Source organism: Oenanthe melanoleuca, chromosome 5 (assembly GCF_029582105.1).
Source record: "Oenanthe melanoleuca isolate GR-GAL-2019-014 chromosome 5, OMel1.0, whole genome shotgun sequence".
NCBI classification, from domain to species: domain Eukaryota; kingdom Metazoa; phylum Chordata; class Aves; order Passeriformes; family Muscicapidae; genus Oenanthe; species Oenanthe melanoleuca.
Window position 1 is genome coordinate 30,015,573 of NC_079339.1, and position 21,002 is coordinate 30,036,574.

The following is a 21,002-nucleotide window of genomic DNA, read 5'->3' on the forward strand; positions in this document are numbered from 1 at the left end:
TGCAGGATTGAATTGGTTTGCCTTGCACCTATTTGATAGTAAACTCCCAAGACACTGCAGCAGACGGTGTGGCAACATGGAAGGCAGTCTTGTCAACACAGGAGCTTTTCCAATGCAAGTCAAAGGATTAATACCTGGCTTTAATAAACAATGGAAGTCTTACCATTGACTCTGGACTTAGCATTTTAGTTTGGCCTGTCTCCCTGACAGCTGACAGGTTGTAGTGCTGTATCACTACTGCTGATGGAGCACACTGCAGAACTCTACTCATCCTCACCAAGGGAAAATTTGAAAATTCGTGGCTCTTTGCCCTTGACTTGGTACATACCAGTCAAAAGATACTAATACATAATCACTTGTTACTTGCAAGAGAAGAGTCTGTTTATTGCCCCGACCTCTAGAGGAATTAATATAGTGAATATTAGTTGTACTTCCCCTAACCTGATTACTGGAACTGCTACAGTCTGCCTTAGAAATATTGACTAAGGTAAATAAAAGGTACTTCAGGTGAGTACAGAAAAAGACACAAAAAACAATCAAAGGTAAATAACTAATGAGCATTAAAGAGCTCTTGTTTTTTTTCCTCCAACATGTATGAGACAATGAAATGAAAGTGTTTTGGCTACCTATTTGTGTACTAAAAAGCTTTTCAGAAGAGGAGTATGGAGGTAAGCAGTAGTAATTTGGAGCAAGTTCCATGTATGTCCCCTGTTGTTTGTATTGCTGTTTGATTAGATCAGGAAAAAAAGGATAAATAAATTCTGTTACTATGACAACTGTGTTGTGAGTATCAAAACAGCTTGTCTAAATGTCTCCTATCTTTTAGGATGAAAAGCACATCTTGGATTGCTTTTCTTGCTGTTCACTTCCAAGACACAAAGAGTTTTTTCCATTCCAACTTTTTTTTTGTTTTTTTAATTGTCATACTTCAAAGAACTATCTAGTTTATCTTAGAACAAAACTGACCTGTTCCTGGAAAAGCAAAAAAAGAAAGCACACCCTTGATTCTACTTTTCTAATTCAAACTTCAGTACAAGTACAGCTGCTACCTATAGCAATATATGAGATTATGTAATATTTAATGTTATTAACAAAGTTCAGTCCTTATTGGAGAGGAAAACTCTTATGACCCGATTTACAGGATTTGAGAGGAGCTCTACAAACCTCTTCATCTCGGGGTCTTCCAGGACACATATCAGATGATAAGATCAACCATGGTTTGAAATATCCCTGCTAAGCCATTATTACTCAATCTAAGCCTCATGAAAACCTTCACTGGTTCTATGTCGACAAGCAGCAGTAAGAAGCCTATTCCTGCACCAATTTCAAAGGAATTTTATGTCCATTTGTAACCAGACTCAGAACCAGATGGTCTCCTTTCAAAGGCTCTTGTGAGGTTGTAGGCAGTCTGTAATAGGAAAGTTGTTAGCACGTCAAACTGTCACCTGTTAAGCATATGCATTGTACTGTAGGAAAAAAAATAAAAATATAGGGGTAGTTCCACCTATCTGCTTGCCATACCTCGTTATGCATAGCTAATGTAATTCCTAATACAGAAACCCCATAGTTTAGCCAGTTTGGAATGATATTGTTTATTCTGCTTTCTCATTGTCATTAGTGGCCTTAGATATTCAACTTGCACATGAAAACACCCGTTCTTTTTATTTTTTTTTGTTGTTTTTTTTTTTTTTTTTTTTTTTTTTTTTTTTTTTTTTTTTTTTGTTGTTTGTTTTGTTTTGTTTTGTCTTCGGTTTTTTGTTTTGTTTTGTTTTGTTTTGTTTTTCTTCAAATTGTCATCTGCACCATCTGGAAAGCACCACAAGTTCAAAACACCACTATGGTACCGCATTAGCAACCACAAGACATTAAAATTTTAATGTACCAGAGCTCAGTATGCTTAGGGAGGAGGCAAAATCCCACAGGGTTCACTAGTGCATTTTCTCTGTTTGTCTCCAGTTCTTAACTGTGAACCACATTGCATTGTGGCTACACTAAATACCAGGAAAAATTGTTCTTTTAGGGGCACATGTGACAGTAAAATGCCATATACTGTAAGTTCAACAAAACCTCTATTGCAGATTGCGGTACATAACACCACCAGCTAAGTAAGGTTTATTTTGGCACAAAAATTCATCGATCAAAACCTTACTTGGAACGACAACACTTTGTTTCTTCAGAAGAAACTGTTTCTGGTGAATTTTTAGTGCCCATGAAAGCCTGGTTTTAACACACATGGGCACCAAAGGAACAGCAGGAGCCCAGAACTGTCTCTGCGGGAGCAGAGCGGGAATGTCCCGCCAGCGGCGGGACCGCGCCGGGACAGCGCGGCTATCGCGAGACTTCCGGCCCGGTCGTCACGGCAACGGCGGCGGCGCCCGCTGCGGCTGCGGCTGCTGCTGCTGCCCTCCCGCGGTAAGGCCGGGGCTGCCGCCCTCCTCCCTGCATTCCTCCTGCCTGCCCTCTTTCCTTTCTGCCTTCCTTTCTGCCTTCCTCCTTGCCTTCCTGCCTGCCTCCCTGCCTGCCCTCCTTCCTTTCTGCCTTCCTCCCCTCCCTGCCTTCCTCCCTTCCTCCCTGCCTTCCTCTCTCCCTCCTTGCCTTCCTCCCTTCCTCCCTGCCTTCCTGCCTTCCTCCCTGCCTTCCTTCCTGCCTTCCTGCCTTCTTTCCTGCTTGCCTGCCTCCCTGCCTTCCTCCCTTCCTCTCTGCCTTCCTCTCTGCCCTCCTCCCTTCCTCCGTTCCTTCCTCCCTTCCTCCGTTCCTTCCTCCCTTCCTCCCTGCCTTCCTCTCTCCCTCCTTGCCTCCCTTCCTCCCTGTCTCCCTGCCTCCCTCCCTGCTTTCCTCCCTGCCTTCCTCTCTGCCTTCCTACCTGCCTTCCTCTCTGCCTACCCCCACCCTGCCTTCCTGCCTGTCTCCCTGCCTTCCTCTCTGCCTGCATCCCTGATTTCCTCCCTCCCTCTCTGCCTGCCTCCCTTCCTCCGTCCCTATCTCCCTCCCTGCCTCCCTGAAATAAATACTGGCATTCACTACTGAAATAAAGACTTGTATTCACTTGAGCCTTCTGAGAATTGCCAGCACGTGTCATAATGCTCACACTGAAAAGTCTAATTCCTGGGAATTCACACAGGGTGCTTTTTTGCAGAGAAACGTGCGTTCCTGTGGTTTAAACTCGAACTGAGGTTGGGAATGTGAACGTTTAGATTTAGGAACTTCCCATTTGAACATGAGTAGTGTTTGGCTGGTTTGGTTGTGTACAAGATGCCCTCATTATTTTGTTGGTGCTAACTTTGGCAGTCCAATGATTAAAAAAAAAAGAAAAGCCATGATAATTCCCCTGTTGTGAGATTACTTGTAAGATGTACATAATTCAAAATGTCTTTGATAAGCATATTTGAATACCTTGGATGGCTCAATGATATAAATATATATTTGCACATATATTAAAAAGCACATACTTGAATTGCAAGCTGGTCTAAACTGGAAAAACCTTGCAACATGAAGTTGTTAGAAAGCATTTGAAACTTACATGATCCAAAGCTGAAATATTGCAGGGCTTGTAGTGCTTTATTATGAAACTGTTCCTTTGAAATGTTTTTACTGTTTTTTTTCTGAATTTTAGGTAACAGTGGATATTACAAGTGGGAGCTTGGATGAAATTTCAAGGCCTGCACCTAGCTCAAGACCTAATTGTAGATCTTGATAAATCTATGGAGTTATTAACCACAGAACCATGTTTTCAAAAGGTAATTTTTCTCTCCTTCAGCAGGTTAAGACTTCCATGACTAATTATTCATAGTAGAATGATAAAGAAATAATATTCTGCTTTTTTAATTTCATATGTACTCTAGCCTGGGAATCCCAAATCTGATAGTCTGGGGAATGATGAGCTTGAGAATCAATGTGAAATATAAGAAAAAGAGCTCTTTCTTAGTATCAGAATCAGACCTGAAAATGGTTCTTTTATTTAAGAAGTACACTGCAGTATTGTACAGAATTGTGGTCCTTTGTGATAGCATGTGAGTATTGTGGTTATCATCTTCATCCAAAACATCCCTGTTTTCGTGGTGGCAATAATTTGCATTTCATAGGTTGGTTCACCTCTCTGTTTGGCGGATGGTTGTCAGAGAGGCAGTCTAGAAGATTGCTGTCCAGCAGAAAACAAAGGTGATGACAGGGATAAGTCTGATGTCCAGGAAGTAAGAACAGATCAGCAAAGAGTGGGGAGTAAGACCATCTCTCTTCGGAAGTGTTTTTGGAACCTCGACGAGTTGTCAGGTGGGAATGACTAAAACTTTCTTGTGTTGTGACTAGACCAAATACCATGTTTTACTAGTTTGGATAAAATTCTACTAATGGAGGGCATAGAGGTTGAAATAGGCAAAATTTTGGGAAAGAAGATGTCAAAATCCATACCTTCACTTCTCTTCACTATTTGAAATCTACCTTTGAAAGAAATGTTTTATTACTGTCAGTGCAGTTCAGTAAATGTCTTGTGGCATCATAAGCTGTGATCTGGCTTAAAACCCATCTGTGTGTGTTCCATGGAATCATGTTAGAAACTGTTTTTATTAAGATGTTCTAATCAAACTTTTCAGACTAATCATGATGATTGATTAGAAACATTGTATCCTAATAATGGTCCACTGTCCAAAACCCCTTCAGTTATAACTGAACAATGTTAAAACTAAGAAAATACTTTAAATATAAGTATGCAGTGTATAACTTTAATTGAAGCATTTACAGAAGTGTTTCATGGCATTCTTTTGTTATTCTGTGAATGGCAATGGATTAGTGTTCTGACTGTTTAAAAATAGAGATGCAAAGGCCAGTAAGTGAAGCAGATGTTTGGATACCGTCTTGAAATTTAGTTAAGATTTCATGACAGAATTGGGGTCAAAAGAAATCCCTTGATTCCTGCTCCTGTTTTTAACATGAGTTCTGGTATACTAGTACATACTATGTTTTAGTATTATTATTTTTAAACTAATCCACTGCAACGGCTCTGTAGTGATCCCTAATTGACAAAAAATTATCTGGTTTATTGTGAAAGGCTTTTCCCTGTGTTTTTCAGGATGCAGCTCTAATTCAGGTTCTGGAGATGAAAGCACTGAAACACAGATGTCAAAATTCTGTGAACCTTCCCCAGGACCACCAAGTAACGCAAAGTCAGATAATACTTTACAAGCTTCGAAATCCTGTGTAACTTCCCCAGGAAATCCAGGTAATGCAAAATCAGACAGTACCTTTCAGGTGTATAAAATGGGCAGTGCAATAAAACTTTTTCCTTTTCTTATTAATGCTTCTAAGAGAGCTTGTAATGGTCATGTGTTTGTGTGTATATTATTATAGTTATGAAAGAAAACTGCCAATTGAACATGTATATGAATTGTGCTATTCCGGAGATATTGGATTAATTCTTTATTTAGAGATTGTTTTATTAATGGATATTAATTTTCTTTAATCCTATAATATAATTTGAATTTTCCGTAGATTCAATCAGTCTCATAAGGCAGAATTCAGTGCTTATCCTATCCAGTGCAGCAATGCTGGTCACCAAATATGATATTAAAAGCTACAGAACAGAAATTAGATAAAACTCAACCTAAAGCTTCACTCAGTAATTTAAGATTTATATCAATCTGCTGAGTTCAGGCCAGTTGAAATAAGTGCTCTTTTTTTTACTATCTGTCCTTGGGTCCATCTGTCCCCTGTAGCTCACTTAGACTTTTATAGCTTTCCCCTTGTTGTATCCCTCATCTTTTTATGGCATAAGTTGACTAATGCATCACAGTAAATGCTTGGATCAATGGCTATGTAAAGCATCTGACCTCAAAAGATTAGAAAATGAAGTAGAGTGTTGCAGGACTCCAAAACCTGTAAATATCTGGGATTAGGGACAGTGCTACAAGTGTTTCCTCTACTCTTAATATGGAAGCCATAAACGAGGACAGAGCAGAAGGACGCCGTAGGAAGGGGAAAAGGTAAAAGTTAGAATTATGATCTGCATATTTAGGGGAAAAAAAGGAGACAATATAGTAATCTACTTCAACTGGTAGTTTCCATCATGTTTCACAGTTTTTCCTTTTTCATAGCAGTGTATTTCTAGAACCAGTATCAGAATCTGGTTTGGGTAGACATAAGACTGAAACTTCTCTAATATTTAAAGGAAGAGATATTACAGAGTCTCTCTTTACCCCAGAACTATTAATTTCAAAATGTATTCTATCAGCCAGGCTGAAAAAAAATTTATATTTTTAAACTCAATTAATTTTGCTGATACTGTGGAGATGTTGTTGCTTTTCCACTAAAAATTTGAATCAAATAACTTGCTCAAAAATAGGTGACTTTTCCTCTCCCACACCTCCATATCCAACTGCTACAGCTCAGAGTTTGATTCAGCACTCTGTTGCAAAGACTTCTGTGTTTTTCTCTGCTACAAACAGGTTTAGAAATTAACATATGTTTGAGAATGTTGCACTCTTGTCTATTTGTGTTGCCAGATTACTTGAACTGCTTTTTAGTGTTTGTTTTTTTGACATGCTTCAAGCAAGCATTAATTTCAAATATATTCTCCAGAAGACTCTTCTGACCTGGAATGTTCTGAAGACACTGATATAAATGCTCAGATTCAAGCAGCTATAAAGGAAATGAATAAACTCGACACAATACTTGAAAAACAATGTTTTAAGGAAAAAGTAGTTAAAAAGCAAGGCAGAGAAATGAGGGCAATGCTCTGGGAAGAACTTCAGGTTAGAAGTGTTCTGCTTATTTTGCTACTCATGTATCTTGGAGTACTGTCTTACAGTATTATTGTATTTCACAGAAGCCTTATTATTAAATAATTCACAGCTAACTAAAATTAAGAAATGGATCTTAAAATGGATAGTTTTTTATATACATTGGCTAGGCAGGCTTTGAAAGAACGACATGGTCCTTAAAAATTGATAAGACAAATTTCCAAATATCTAGCTGTCTGTGTGTAGTTTACTAGCATAGTATTATGCTTGAGTTCACCACTTGCAGGGAGGGTAAGGTGTGTCAAGGGGTAATGTTTGTGAACCCTGGCTGAACAGCATTTATTCTGCTCAAGTGGGGTCCTTCTTTGGCCCAGCTATTTCAGTACTGCCTATTGTTGAAGAAATTAGAGATGCCACCTGAAGAAGGCATAAGAATGCTTTGAGCACAAATTCTTTACCCTATCCCTATCCTGGCCTCTAGCAGTTAAATGCCTTGAAACAAGTTAGTATTTCCTCTGTTTTGCATAAATAGAAATGTGAGTTGCTAAAAACCATGATTGGTTTGACAGTATTTAATAATTTCATTGAATTTGGATTTGGAGCCACACAGACATTACAGAACTTCTTTGTCTGGTGAAGTGTTTCTCCATATAAAAGACAATATGTAACAGAGGCTTTAAAGTTTCACCATACTTTTGTCATAACTTCAGGAGATATTCAGATAGCCTCAAGAAGAAAATAAAGTGAGAAAAGTAATTTTTAATAGTGTCTGAAGTTCATTAGATCTGATAAGCAGACAATATATTTCACTTTAAAGAATTTGCTTTAAATACATGCATGTATCTATAGATGCATAGTTTATTTCTTTTGAATAGTCTATCAGAACCACAGGAAGCCACGAGGAGGTGGAAAACACAAACCAGTTTTTAGCTCTGTTCTCATCTCAGCATGATACAGCTGGTAAGTAAAGAGAAACAGAATTGTGGTACATTCTATCTTCTTTCTTTTTGGGGAGAGAATAAGGAGGTCTGGTTATTGCTGAGCAAAAATCTCAGCTTGAATGTTGGAAGTACATGCATAGTAATGGTAGCAGTGTGTAGTTAAAATATTTCAGCAAAACTTACTATTTACAATGTAACCTGCTTTTATTTCTATGCTAAAGTTTGGGTTGCTAAGGGAAGAAAACAATTTGATTGGGGTGATATTTAGATAGTCTCCAGTAGATGTCAGGATATATTAAAATAACAGCAGACAAGCAAGACTATATGACTTCTAACTCCTTTATTTCAAAAGTAACTCCTGTAGAGACCATGTGCAAATGTAGTGTCTGGTGTACTGCACTGACACAACTGCATAGTTTAGATATATGTTTTTTCTCCAGCTTGATCTTTATCTTTTCTATATCATGCTAGTGCCTTACTTTTCAGGTCTTACTTATTTATATTGGTATTTATTTAATTAAATGAATGTCTTAATGGCCACCACGGTTGATGCTGAAATGGAATACAGTTCATGTATTTTGCTTTTCAGAACTTGAATTTGATAGACCTTTATTAAGTAAATTATATATGGGAGCTATTATAGCTTTTAATGTAGCTGTGAAATCAAGCACAAGTTTGGGTAAAAAATGATTAATAATTTAAGAGTTCCAAACTTTTCAGGCAGAACAAAACCTTCTGACACACTCACAGAAGTGTAAATCAAGTGTTAATTAAACAGCCCTAAATTCCTTACCTTGTACTCTGTTTAACAAAACCATTTGTTCAGTTGAGTCCATTACACTTCATTATTACTGGTTATTGTATGTTTTTTATTGTGAAAATCATATGTAATTCATAGGGTTCTGTGCAATGTGAGTCCTTTTCTGTAAGTGCTGTGTGTAGACTGCAACTTACTGCTCTAACTTATATTTCTAGTTGACACATAAGAATACTTCAATTGATTTATTTTTTTCTTTGAGTAACTGAAACAACTAGGATGCTTGAACACTGTTTTTCTAGACTATGCCCTTGACCTAAGTCTCTTGGAAGTCATGCACAGGCAGACACCAGCTGTGAAAACCTGGATGCTTTATTCTCATTCAAAGTTTTAGATGACTTGCCACATGGTGTCTGCAGAGGCATTTGAACTTTAGGGCCTTGGGCTATATCTTTGAGAATGTGATTAATTGTTTTCTGTGGGCAGTAGTTGTTAAAAACAAGAGCACAGCCATAAGAAACAGCATACAAATTACTCACATTTTACACTTTCTCCCTTTATTATTTCTCTTCTTTATTTCTTAAGAAATACAGTGCTTATGTCATTTATCCAGATGAATTTGTTTACTTTCCAAGTGTGAGATCTTACGATACACATGATGCTAGATCGTCCTTAAATACAATTAAATTTTATTGGAAAAATTTCCTTACAGATCCCTCCCATGCTAAAGAAGATGAAATATGTACTTCAGTGTTTAACACACACGTGAATCCTTTAGATTATGTCTGCCATAAAGCCCAAGGAAACCAGGGTAAGCTTTATTAGTGGTAGAGTTTGTATTTTTAGAAATGGCAACACAACATGTACAGTGGGTGGGTAATGAAGACTCAGCCTTTGTGGCAAGGCCAGTGAAATGAGAAAAAAGCAAGGTTACTTACTGGAACAGTAAGAGTTCTTGCCTTTTTTCCAAATTAAAGAAGAGAACAGCTTTGTGACTTATCTAAAACATTTTACGCAATATGCTAAGAAAATCTTTACTTTTGAGTTTATAAAACCATTTTTCTTTCATTTTAAAAGAAAGAGGTGTGTAACTGATATATTGTAAAATGTATCATTGATCCTTCATGGCAATTCTTTAAATATTTATCTTTGCTATTACTCTAAGGTATCGTAGCTTTTATTAATAGGCTGATATTCAAGAAACCATCTAGAAATGACAAGTGGTGCTGAGTCCAGCTGCAATTGTTCTGTATTTTTTTTCAGCAGAAATTGTATGGATTTGTCAAACATAAATCTCCAGAAAATTTATTTTATATTTTGCAATGCTGATTATTGTAAAGTCTGCATTGCTGTTATGAAATAAGTACTTTGTGACAAAACTGAAACACCTGCTGATTCTTTTAGAGACCATGTATTGTCATGCACTGTATAGACACTTCAAATTCTGTTAGTGATGTAGTGTGTGCAGCATGTCAAAATAAATGGAATTGTATGAGGCTTGTATGCCTCTGTTTCCCTATTTGAAATTCAAATTTGTGTGGTTAGTAACTGTTCACATGTGTTGTGATATAAGAATAATGGCTTCAACTGTCATTGCTATCAACTGCAATTGTTTATTTTGTTGTCAGCTACCATTCTATGTAAACAGAAGGAATCTATCTTCCTGGTGAGTGGCTAGGATGACAAAGACATAATAGTAGTGCATTCCTCAAGGCTGAACTCAGCTTATAGAAACTCAAGGCTGAAGGAACTCAGCTCCTTTATAATTTTGCCACTTGTCTTAGTTCCCCAGTATGTGACCTTAACTCTGTGGGCTGGAGCCTTTAATTTCTCTGTCTTTCTACCATATGCTTTCATTCCTCCCTTAAAATAAAGCTCGACCCTCAGCTTCCTTCTTCAAAATTTCTGAGTTGGGCTGGAGTGCCCTTGAATAAGAATGGCAGGTTTCATTACCAGTATTCAGTACAACATTGTGTTCTGGAGCTTCCAGTACAGGCATGGTTGGGAAATGCTATCACTTACACTATTTTGAGATGTTCTGCATGTTCCTTCTTTGGGAATGTGTGAAGTAGAGATCACTTACAGCTTGTGGGCAATATATATTGCTTTAAATGACTTTTACTATTTCTGCTGGGGGCTTTTGATGTGGTGTCTGAATGGCTAAGACTTACTGTTTTAGTTGCTTTTGGATTTCTGTGTCACAGCTGTCATAAAGGGAGACCCTGAACAAGAGGAGCTTGTGAAGAAGAATGTATGCTCTAGTTTTATGCTATTACTTCATCAGTGTCATCAGGATTTATACCAAATCTTTGAAAGATGTGCCAAATCTACCAAAACACAAAATTTGTTTAGCTGCAATCTGTCTTCTAATTGCCCATGGCAGTCTTCAATGTCTTCTTTGTCTCAGTGGTTCATGTCTGTCCCTTCTTTACCTCAATGTTCTGAGATGTTCTGTATGACAGTTCCCTCTCAAAAATATTATTGTAATTTATATCTTGGGTGTTATGTTGGTGTTTGGTGTGTTCTGCTCATTTCAGGATGCAGCTTGTCATATTATAATTGGCTGCTAAATTCCTATATCATCCATTTCCTTGACACATGATATTGCCTGGTAATGGTAAAGAAAGCTTAGGATGCTTTCAGAAAACAGTTGTGCATTTGAACTGTGAGGGGATTTCTTGGTCAGATTCAGCACCTCAGTCCTTTAAGGTTTTTGTGTAAAGGATGCACGGAATTTATTTCATATCTTTGTGAGATTGCTTCCATTCTATTCACTCTGAAAAAGTTCTTTCCATATAGCCTGTCTTCTATTATCTAATGTCAAATTCATTTTTTGTAGGGAAATAAGCCACCCATTTTTCAAATTTCTGCTTTCCAGAAAAGCAAAAAGTACCATGCTTGCTATTGAAGTAGTTCCTGAGATTTAGAAATTGATTGCATTTGCTTAGACTTGTTATTTCATGTGACTAATATTTGCTGTTTGTAAAGGAATTGTTATTTTAAGCATGGTAAAAGTCTCTGAAAAACAGAATCATGCCCTTTTTTTTGGTCATGGATAGAAACCAATTGTTACTAGAATATCATGTGTCTGTTTAATAGATTTACAGCTGTTTGATGAGTTTTATTTTTTAACAAAATTTGTTTTATAAGCTGTGTTATAATAATATCAACTATATCATCTGTTTTTCAGCTGTTTTAGTTAGAAAAATGTACTTGATATGTCTCCAGATAGTTCTGTGGTTTTCAAAAAAATTATTGTCTGGTTTTGTAATGATGAGAAAACTGCAACGATGATAGGGTTTGAAGGAATGCTGTGGCTTTCAAAGCCACCGTGTTTAAGATTTTTGAGGTCAGAAATCCAAAAGTATTTTAGCCTTTGTAACATTGAGTGATCTCGTATAATAAAAAAGTTGAAAATGAAATTAAATTTTGGCAATGGTATGTTTTAAATATAAGAATATTATTTACATAAATAATGAAAAGGTCATATAAGAAGTTTATTGACTCTATGTTTCTTAAAGATTTGAGTGGGATTGATGTTATTACAGTTCTTGTTGAATCAGAACAGGAATGATTATAATGTAGCAACTTTTCTTCCTCAAACATCAGATTATCCAAGAGAATTAGAAACAGAAAAAGCAGCAGAAAAAACGCATAGCAAAAATAAAACCAACCAGAATTTCATTAAAAAGAACATTGAGGTAAGCATTAAAGCATAAAACCAATAACATTTTTTAAAATGTTATCTAGAAATTAGTCTATAAGTACTTTTGAAGACAGTTTTATTTTAAAATCAGGAACTTTTGAAATTAATTAGGCAGAAATGAAAACATTACCTTTCTGTTAAAACTGCTATTTATGGCAGAGCACTATATTAGGCAGTTCTCAACTTGGATGCTCATATTGGTTAGGATAATACTGCTTCTATGCATTTAATAGAGGACTGGAAACTGAATTGTTGTGTTTGAGCCTGGATATTGCTTTTTTTTAAGGGCAATATCCTAATAATTTTTAAAAATGTATTTACTGTTAAGTTAAAGGACAATGTCCTGATGCATAAATAAGGGATAGGTACACAGGTTATTCATGGGTAGCCTAGACTGGACCACTCTTTGTCAGAAAATACATACCTTGATTTTTCTGCTTTTGTTTTTTTTCCAATGTGAACTTAGTAGGTATCATGGTTTATTCATCCAGTGAAAAATATTTGCCTCCCTGCTATGTCAAAGGCTAAGATAAGATTATAAATTTATTATATGTAGGCTGCTATATTTTTCTATCAGAGTGATAATTTCTGTTATGGAAATAAACAAGATCTGGCTGTTAATTTTAAAGAGTCTAAAAACTTTGTTTTGGAGGTTTTTGAGTCAGTGGCATTTTAAAGTATGGGGTTTTTTTCTTTTTGTAAATATTTCAGCTAGCAAAGGATTCAGGAAACCAGTTTGTTCTGCTTGAGGAAGAAAGGAAAAGGCTAACTGAACTACTGAAAGATACAGAAGATGGAACTGAAAAGCAAGATCTTGAGGTATGACAAGTTTAATCTGTATTGTTCTGTTGTATTTGGCTTATTTTTACAGTAAATCTAAATAGTCCTACTATGAAGTCCCCTACTGAGATATGAGAGAAAAGATGAACAAATCCTGTTGAATTTGTCTCCAAAAATGAATTCTCATTAGTTTCTTTGTTAATTTTATTAACAGCAGAACCTGAAAGAAAAGAGGAAGTAACCTTAGAACTACACTTGGAGAAAATTGCCTATTTTTTTTTTTTTTCCCATAAAATGTGAAGTTTTGGAGTATTAATCTGAGTGGTTAGTTCTGTAGTCTCAGGGAGAGAGGCCAGCAACTGCTTGCAAAAAACTCCCAACAACAGTTTTTTAACAACTGATAAATGGACTTCAAAAAGCAGCAGCTGGGGAAATACACATTTATGAAGCTTGAAAGATAATGTGGCATCTTTTTGTGGCTTCCTACTCAGTCTGTCTTAAAAGTATATAAAGTCTGCTTAAGCATTAGACATCTATGCTTTAACATAATATTGTTAAACCTTGTACATTCTGCATACTTCAGTAACTAGCAGGAGCTGAAGTGAGTAAAAATTGTCCTCATGGAGAGTGACAAAGAGTATTTGATTGTCCCATCAATCACTGTTTCTAGGAGATGGTCTTCAGTTTGATAAATGTCATCATTTAAAGATATGGAGATGTTTTAAACAACCCTCTGTTAGTAAACATGGCTTTCTGTCCTAAGGAATAGTGCCTTCTTTTTGTAATTTATTTTACTGATTGTAAAAATATTCTCTCAAAATGTGTAGTTACTAGGATTTCTTTCTCTTTAAGCTAGTGTTTGTCATAGAATTTAGAGGCATTTATGCAGAGTAGCTAATGCAAATTCCAGCTAACAGCATATACTTCTTTTAGCATCAATTATCAAGGCATCAGGGCAATGGAAAAATGTGATATTTGTCCACATTTTGTATTTGGCACATGTCACTATCATGTTGTTATGTATTTATTGAGATTTTACTGTTAATATTAGATATGGAGTAGATCATCTCACAGGACTTGTGTGTTGCTGTATGTTCTTAATACCATGGACAAGAATGGTAGTTTGTGGGTTACACTAGTCTGTACTAGATTGTTTCTGTAAAGAAAAAAGCTCCTAACTCTTATCAAAGCAGAGTAAAAGAAAGGATAATAGTTACTTAAGACCTGTCTAGTCTAGTGATGGATTCATCCTCTCCCACATTTGAATTTTATTATGGGTGAAGCATTTCCTGTGGCTACTTTATAATGAAAATCATGAGGAAATTATCATCTAATGAGTTATCTAGACAACTTCAAGCTGGCCCAGGTAACTATCCAGCTGATGGCTTATTTCATCTTATTTTATTCTGATTTTTAAAAAGCTGGTGTAATCACATTGGCTGAAGTAATGTTTTGGAGGCTGTTAATCAAGGCAGATCTGGTTATGTTGTATGAATTCCTCTGTATGGTGTCATGTGGATTAGATAACCTCATTTGACTTGTAGTACTATATATGCCAAATATCCAAACAGCACTTCTCACTTTTTGAAAGAATGTTTTATGAGTGTTTAAAATATTTTAGAAGTACACATATTCATGCTAATCTAATTGTCAAAGCTGAAGCTGCAAGGGTATAATTTGTTTCAGATGTTCCACAGAAAGCACTGACTGTGCTGTTATAAAAGTATTGTTCTGAGTTAACACACAGGAAACATTGACAGGACAGAAGCTTATTTTCCAGGCAAAGCTATCTTGAAAATACAAAAGAGAATGTGTGAGTCTATTTCATCCTGGAGTAAAATGACTACTGGGGTAATTTGGATATTTGGACTATGGCATACAGTCACTGAGCTGTAGCTAATGAGCCCAGTTACATCTTACTGGACTCCTGTAGAGTAAGTTCTGTGTTTTTGCACTGTGATCTTCATTCTCTGATCAGGAGGGACACACAAATTAGGAGGTACTACACAAATGTCGTACCATGCTGGATACTTATGCTTTGGTGGTCACTGTCTCACGTGAACAGATGTTTTCACAAAGCTGGCAAGCATCTAAGACACTTGTGAGTGGCTGTTTTGGAGTCAACTCAAGTCTGGTCAGGCTTATTAGTTGTGTCTCATCAAACTTATCTGAGAAAGCATTAGAACTGATTTTGTTTCAGAAAAAGGATTACTCTTTTTTTTTTCTTTTTTCTTTTTCATTTATTGTGAAGATAATTTATGACAGGTGTTTGGGATAGGCTTCCTTTTTCTTTTTGCAACTAGTGTGCTTTAGGGTAATGGGGATGAACCATGAATGACCTCATAGCAGTGGTATTGTAATTGGAGGCTGGTATTTCCTCCTTTTGTATGGATGCAACTGTTTGAATAGCCAGAGGACTAATCTGGAAGCTGGAAACAAATGGTGGACATGAATTTCTTGCAGAACAGATGTTAGAGTATTAGGGCAAGGTGCTGGTCCTATTCTGGTAGGAAAAAGAAAGGAAACCAGCAATACACTCATGTCCTTCCACACATCCTTGCTCTTCTGAGGTTCTATCTAGTGTTTCACTGTGGTCAGGACAGAGAGTAGCAGATTACTCTGATACCCAGTGAATGGGGGTTGTGCAGACTTGCTTCCCTGAGTGTGGGTCAGGGAGTGACAAGTTGCTGTGGAGAACCTGCATCTCTGTAGGCATGAGCTCATTTTGCTTGGGCTAAGTGGCCTAGCTCACTCATAATATGCAGCTGTATGTAGGAGTATATATTTGTATGTGCTATTCAGGTGTTAACTGCTATCAAGAGGAAAAAGTGATGTAAATCATGATCAGGAAAAGAGCTCTCTGCTTTGTGTCTCTCCCAGAGTTTCTGTGATAACATATAGGTGCTCTAGAAGGATGGCAGCTACTGAGCTCACAGCAGTTCCTTTGATTTCCTATGAATGCCTTGTTTTCTTTTTTGCTGGTACCTTGCTTGTATCACATTATGTCTCATACCCTCCTTTTGAGATTTGGCTCCAGGTGGTTTCTGCCATAGTATCAACCTCTGCAGTTTCATTCCAAGCCAAGTTTTGGTCAGGCTTTCTCACTTTATGACTCCTTTATCAGATGGAAAGTGCTTGTCCATTAAAGTTGCTTCTTGATTATATTTAAAAGCATTGAATGTATTAATGTCTCTACTTGTTCTGTCTACAGCTGCTCAGGTGTGCTAGGGACATGAATATTTGGGAGATTTTAGCTGTATACTGAGATGGATGAAAATTTCAATTTTAATATTAGGTATGGTTTATCTGAAAAATAAATCCACTTGATATGCAACTGCCCTTAAAGTCTGTTTCCTTTGCAAATGAGGCTTAAGTATTTTCTGTACTTCCAGCAGGAGAATGTGTCTGTCTGGCAGGCACCAGGAGAAGGATACACACCTGAACCAATGGAATTTAATCTCCTAAATGAGATAGACAATAAGCTTCAACTGCTGCTGTCTGATGGGGGGTTTCCTGCTCTTTCCAGATCTAGCTCAAAATGTCCAAGCCAGATATATCAGGTAGGTTGCAGATCAGAGCTCATCTGCAGATATTTTATTTGAAGTGTGTGTTGAGATCAATACCACATATGTGTGTATTTGTATCTTTTGCATTTTTCTTTAGGATCCTCTGTTTATTCATAAAGTCAATGTGTTAAGGAATGAAGCAAGAAATTTTAGCTATAAAAAACAATGGAAAAACAGTTTGTTACTATTTTGAGTTGTATTTAATTTGAGAACTGTCTAGTTTTTAACAGTTGATTCCACACTTCCAAGATACTTCATAAATTTTTAACTGCATGAGGGTGATTTTTTTCGTCATAGAAACAAATTATCCATGATCATTTACCTCTGGAAATGAGAACTGGGTTTTTTCTTATCTCAGGATAACAAAAGTGCCTGTTCAGTTATGATCTGAAAGATAAGGCAATGACTGATAAGCAATGTTAAAGACTGTAGAAGATTGATTGAAATTGTTTTTAATGGCCTTTGTGTTTTTTTTCCTTGCCAGCAATATTGAGTTTTGAAGATTAAGAGTCAAGGTCTCAGCCTTGAGAAACGATTGTTTGAATTTTTTACTTAGAAGACTTCAATTTATCCCATGCCATGGTACTGTTGCCTCTAATATAATGGGATCTAAAATAAAAAGCGCTAATTCTTATTTTGCATTTATTTGCACAAAACTTATTTATTTCTGTAATATTTTCATTTTATGGCCAGAACTGATAAATCAGAGAATATCTGTAAAAATGTTAATTTGCAAAACTGTTTTCAGTTACCAGTGTATGAGAAACATCTCTGAAAGGCTAAAATACTGTGGGTTTGGCTTTTTTTGGCCTTCTGTAAGGGCACTTTAAGGTAATTTTTTTATTGGGTTCTTTTTGAATGTGAGGTTTGTTTTACTTCTAGCAGTATTTTCTGTAGCTCAGTTCCAGGGGAGTCACATTTTGCTGTTGATTATTTACCAGGTGGCTCTAATGTGTGAAAAAGTGCCTCCCCCTCGTTGGTAATCACGTAAAAAATGCAGTTGTTATCCTGAGCTTGCCAGTGATTGCTTGATTTTGTATTCAGTGTTGCAAAACATCAGCTTGAAGTTAATGTGACTTGCCTCTGATAGTGAAAGCTCTGTTTGGAAATGTTTGTCCAAGTTATTGTTGTTGCTTTCTTATAGGTAATAGCTCAGAAGTACTTGAATAAAAACGTGCATTTAGGTGTATGCTAATTAAAGAGTAATGTATTATCTTTTTTGAATAATATTAAACCTAACAACAAAAAAGAGGTAGTTAATTCCTTATTACCTTCATCAGTGAAAAGCAGCTGCCTTTCAGTTTTGTTTTGCAGCATGTAAAAGACTTTCAGATGTAATTCTATTATTTTGATTTAGAATTAGCTTAGAGTTGCATATTATGAAGCTGCACATTGTTTTCTTCCAAAAATTGCATTCGATATAGCTTTCAAAATGCAGACATTTAATCACTGTTGCCTCAGTGGGAGATGTCCTTTTTCTCACTGATGGATATTCTCACAGGATACAGGAACTATTCTCTCATTCTGAAATCTTAATAATGGGCTTTAATTATCCTGCAGTACCATGGCTGAGCTGTAAAAGAGGGGCAGACATGTTCATCTTTTTGTGCAAGGAGTCCAGCTGGATTAAGAATGCTTTCCATGACTAATGTTCTCTTTTACATGGAAATGTTTCTCGTCAGAATTGCATTTCTCTCTGAAATGTTTCTTTCCTCTGGTGCCAAATTAACAAAATATTTAAAAATATTTCTGTCTTAATATTTTTGGGGAAGAATAAATTATGTTGAATGTAATCCTGAAAGAAACAGGAGAATGATAGGTTGATGAGTATGAAATATAAGACTGTATGTGATGAGTACAGTTACCAGCTTGAAAAACTGGAAAGCTACCTGAAAACTAAAAAAAATGGAGATGTTACTTAAAGAAATGATAATATTTGTAGACTTTTTTTTTATTTGTACACATAATGTATATTACTATGAGAAGCTCTTTCATAACTGATTTGGGTTTTTTAATAAGGAAAATACTCCCTTTTTTCTATTGTAGAAGTGGACTAAAGTTAACAGGTTAAGACTAAATAAATACTCAAAATTCAGAAGATACACTAATTTTTAAATAAATTAACTCCTTGATAGCCTATGCTTTGCCAAAACAGATGAATTTCACAGATTATATATGTTTCAGAGCCTGATTAGAAGCAGGCTAATAAACTGATCAGTCAGTTTTATGCCTCAAGATGATTTTATAATACTAATATACTTCATTATGTGGGATTTTGTTATCATTTATTTATAGAATTTGGAGAAAAGAGAGTGCAAAAAATAATTACAGATATTTCAATTCTGCATATTTGGCTTATATTTGTTACAGCTTTTGGCTCTTGCTAAGTATTTGTATTTTCTCTTATGTAAAATGTTTAAGAGCTTTATTTTCTACAAATCTAAAAAAAAAAAGAAAGATTAAATAATCTCAGATGGATTTCTACTATGTACATGTGCTATATAATTGAAACATAACATACTCTAAACTATGTGAAACATTGACAATAAAATGTTTTCCTTGATACTTCCTTCCTTCCACTTTATACATTTATTTCATGACATGTTGAGAAGAATGTTAAGAAATTAGTAAGTGGGGAAAAGCCTTGACTTTACTCATATTGTGTGAGTTTCTATGAGTTACTATTCAGGGATGAGAGAAGTGAGGCTGTAAGAACTACTTATGAGAAAGCAGCAGCTTAATGCTGTAGAGTCATCAAATAGATTATTATGAATAATTTTGAAAGCAGTACAGAATGAAGCAGAAAATATGATTGTCTGTTACAGGAAAATTTACTTTCATTGTGGTACTGCCAACTATTGCTGATTGTAAACATATATTCAAAAATTTTTACTGTCTCGAAATAAGTTTATTTTCAGGCAACTAAGAGTTTGATTTAAATGTCATAACTCATAGATTTGCTTGATGTTTAGAGATACAGTTTTTTGTGTATTGTAAGTGAGGAATTTACTGTTGAATTTTGAATTGTGAAGGTTGTTTTTCTTTCCAATTAGGTATGTTACTTGGAATTATTTTCCTTGTATGTCTATTAAGATTTCTTGAGCTGCTTCTCACAATAAGAAATAATAGAGTATTTTTTTATTCTATGGCTGCTCATGTTCCTTTGGGTTGAATTGATTATCAAGGTGGGGGGAGGGTTTTTGCTTAGGCTTTTTTACCTCTACCACTGTTAGATTTTTCTGTAGAATATGTAGTTTGCAAGAGAAAGCTCTGTTTTTTTCCTGACTACAACATAACTTTGCAGTTTTGCCAGTACTTGTCATTATCAATGAACTGAATTACATGTAATACTGAAACCTGAATGTATTTGGGACTGATACAAACTTCAGAATCTAGTCCAAAATTGGTGAAGGATGTGAGAATGTGTAACCATGATCTTTAATAAATGTTGGGCAACTAACTCCAACTTACAGAGAGAGGATTATTCCTCGTTTACCATGATATCTAGTAAACAAAAGCTGTTTTCATTTGGGCTCAGTTATTCCTTTTCCTTCTTGCTTAATTCTGATCCCAGTATGGTTAAAAAGAGCAAACTTTGAACCAGTCATTCAGTCACCTCTATTCTCAGAGTGCTTTTATTGTTGTAGTAGAAATTAAGCATCCAAGTATTAGATCTGGAGACTAAATTCTTCTTAAAATGCAAAGGATAAAAATTCTATTATTGAAGTATGTCTTGTTTGATAGTTAGCTATTTTATTTGAAAATATACATAATGAAAACTATTCCTTTTGCAGGATTTGTATTATTCTCAGCATTTCACTGTTTTCTTAGTAGAAATCTATAGTCATCTGTCTGTGAAGCAACATAAAATTGCGTGCTTAACTTCTATAAATTATTTTCTCAGGAGTCTCTGGTTTATGCAAGCAGAAGCCTAGAAACAGTTCCAGGTGAAAAGGTTCTGCGAGACATTAAGGAAAAACGTGATCAACAGAATCGTCTAAAAGAAATAGATTATCAGCTGGAATCGCTAGAGAGAAGTCTTGTAAGTTTCCTATTTTTGTCCCATTTTTCTTCCCTCAATCTGGGAACATTGGAGTTTATCTTTCTCCATTTATGTCTTAAAATAAAATCAGGTTTTTTAACCTTATGTAAATTTCTGCAAGAATCCCCAAAGAGATACGCAGGCAAAAGTCTCAAATAATTATTCTTAATCTGGGAAATTTTTTTTTTCCAGTTGTAATGCATACTCATCTTTAATATAGGGTCTTTCAAAGTAAAATACATTATCCTCCTCTCTTCTTCCCCAGAGGGCCATAGCATAAATAGTAATATATAAATACATCCTAAAAGGATTTTTTAATGGCTCATGTACTTCAGTGTTCTTTGTAGGACCAAGTTTGATAGGAATGTTGCATGCACCAAGTTATTGTGGTAATCTTTCTTTATTATCACTACATTGAAAGAAAAATAGCATTTTTATGTCTGTGCATTGTAGAAATTTGTTTATTGTGTGTAGCTGAT

At 35.7% G+C, this 21,002-nt stretch overlaps 1 protein-coding gene across 3 annotated transcripts in view; it reads left to right on the forward strand.

Moving 5' to 3' along the window:
* Window positions 1–2,349: 2,349 nt before the first annotated feature.
* FSIP1 (fibrous sheath interacting protein 1) overlaps window positions 2,350–21,002 on the forward strand; it is a 67,448-nt gene continuing 48,795 nt past the window's right edge. Inside the window, exons 1-11 of one of the 3 annotated variants that reach the window (XM_056492729.1) lie at window positions 2,350–2,412; window positions 3,614–3,737; window positions 4,083–4,269; window positions 5,066–5,215; window positions 6,571–6,743; window positions 7,607–7,691; window positions 9,142–9,240; window positions 12,039–12,130; window positions 12,847–12,954; window positions 16,308–16,475; window positions 20,386–20,523. In XM_056492729.1, coding sequence (XP_056348704.1) covers window positions 3,645–3,737; window positions 4,083–4,269; window positions 5,066–5,215; window positions 6,571–6,743; window positions 7,607–7,691; window positions 9,142–9,240; window positions 12,039–12,130; window positions 12,847–12,954; window positions 16,308–16,475; window positions 20,386–20,523 — 1,293 coding nt within the window. In that variant the 5' untranslated portion in view covers window positions 2,350–2,412; window positions 3,614–3,644. The remainder of the gene's footprint in view (window positions 2,413–3,613; window positions 3,738–4,082; window positions 4,270–5,065; window positions 5,216–6,570; window positions 6,744–7,606; window positions 7,692–9,141; window positions 9,241–12,038; window positions 12,131–12,846; window positions 12,955–16,307; window positions 16,476–20,385; window positions 20,524–21,002) is intronic. The other 2 variants (XM_056492730.1, XM_056492731.1) reach the window with 2 other exon arrangements.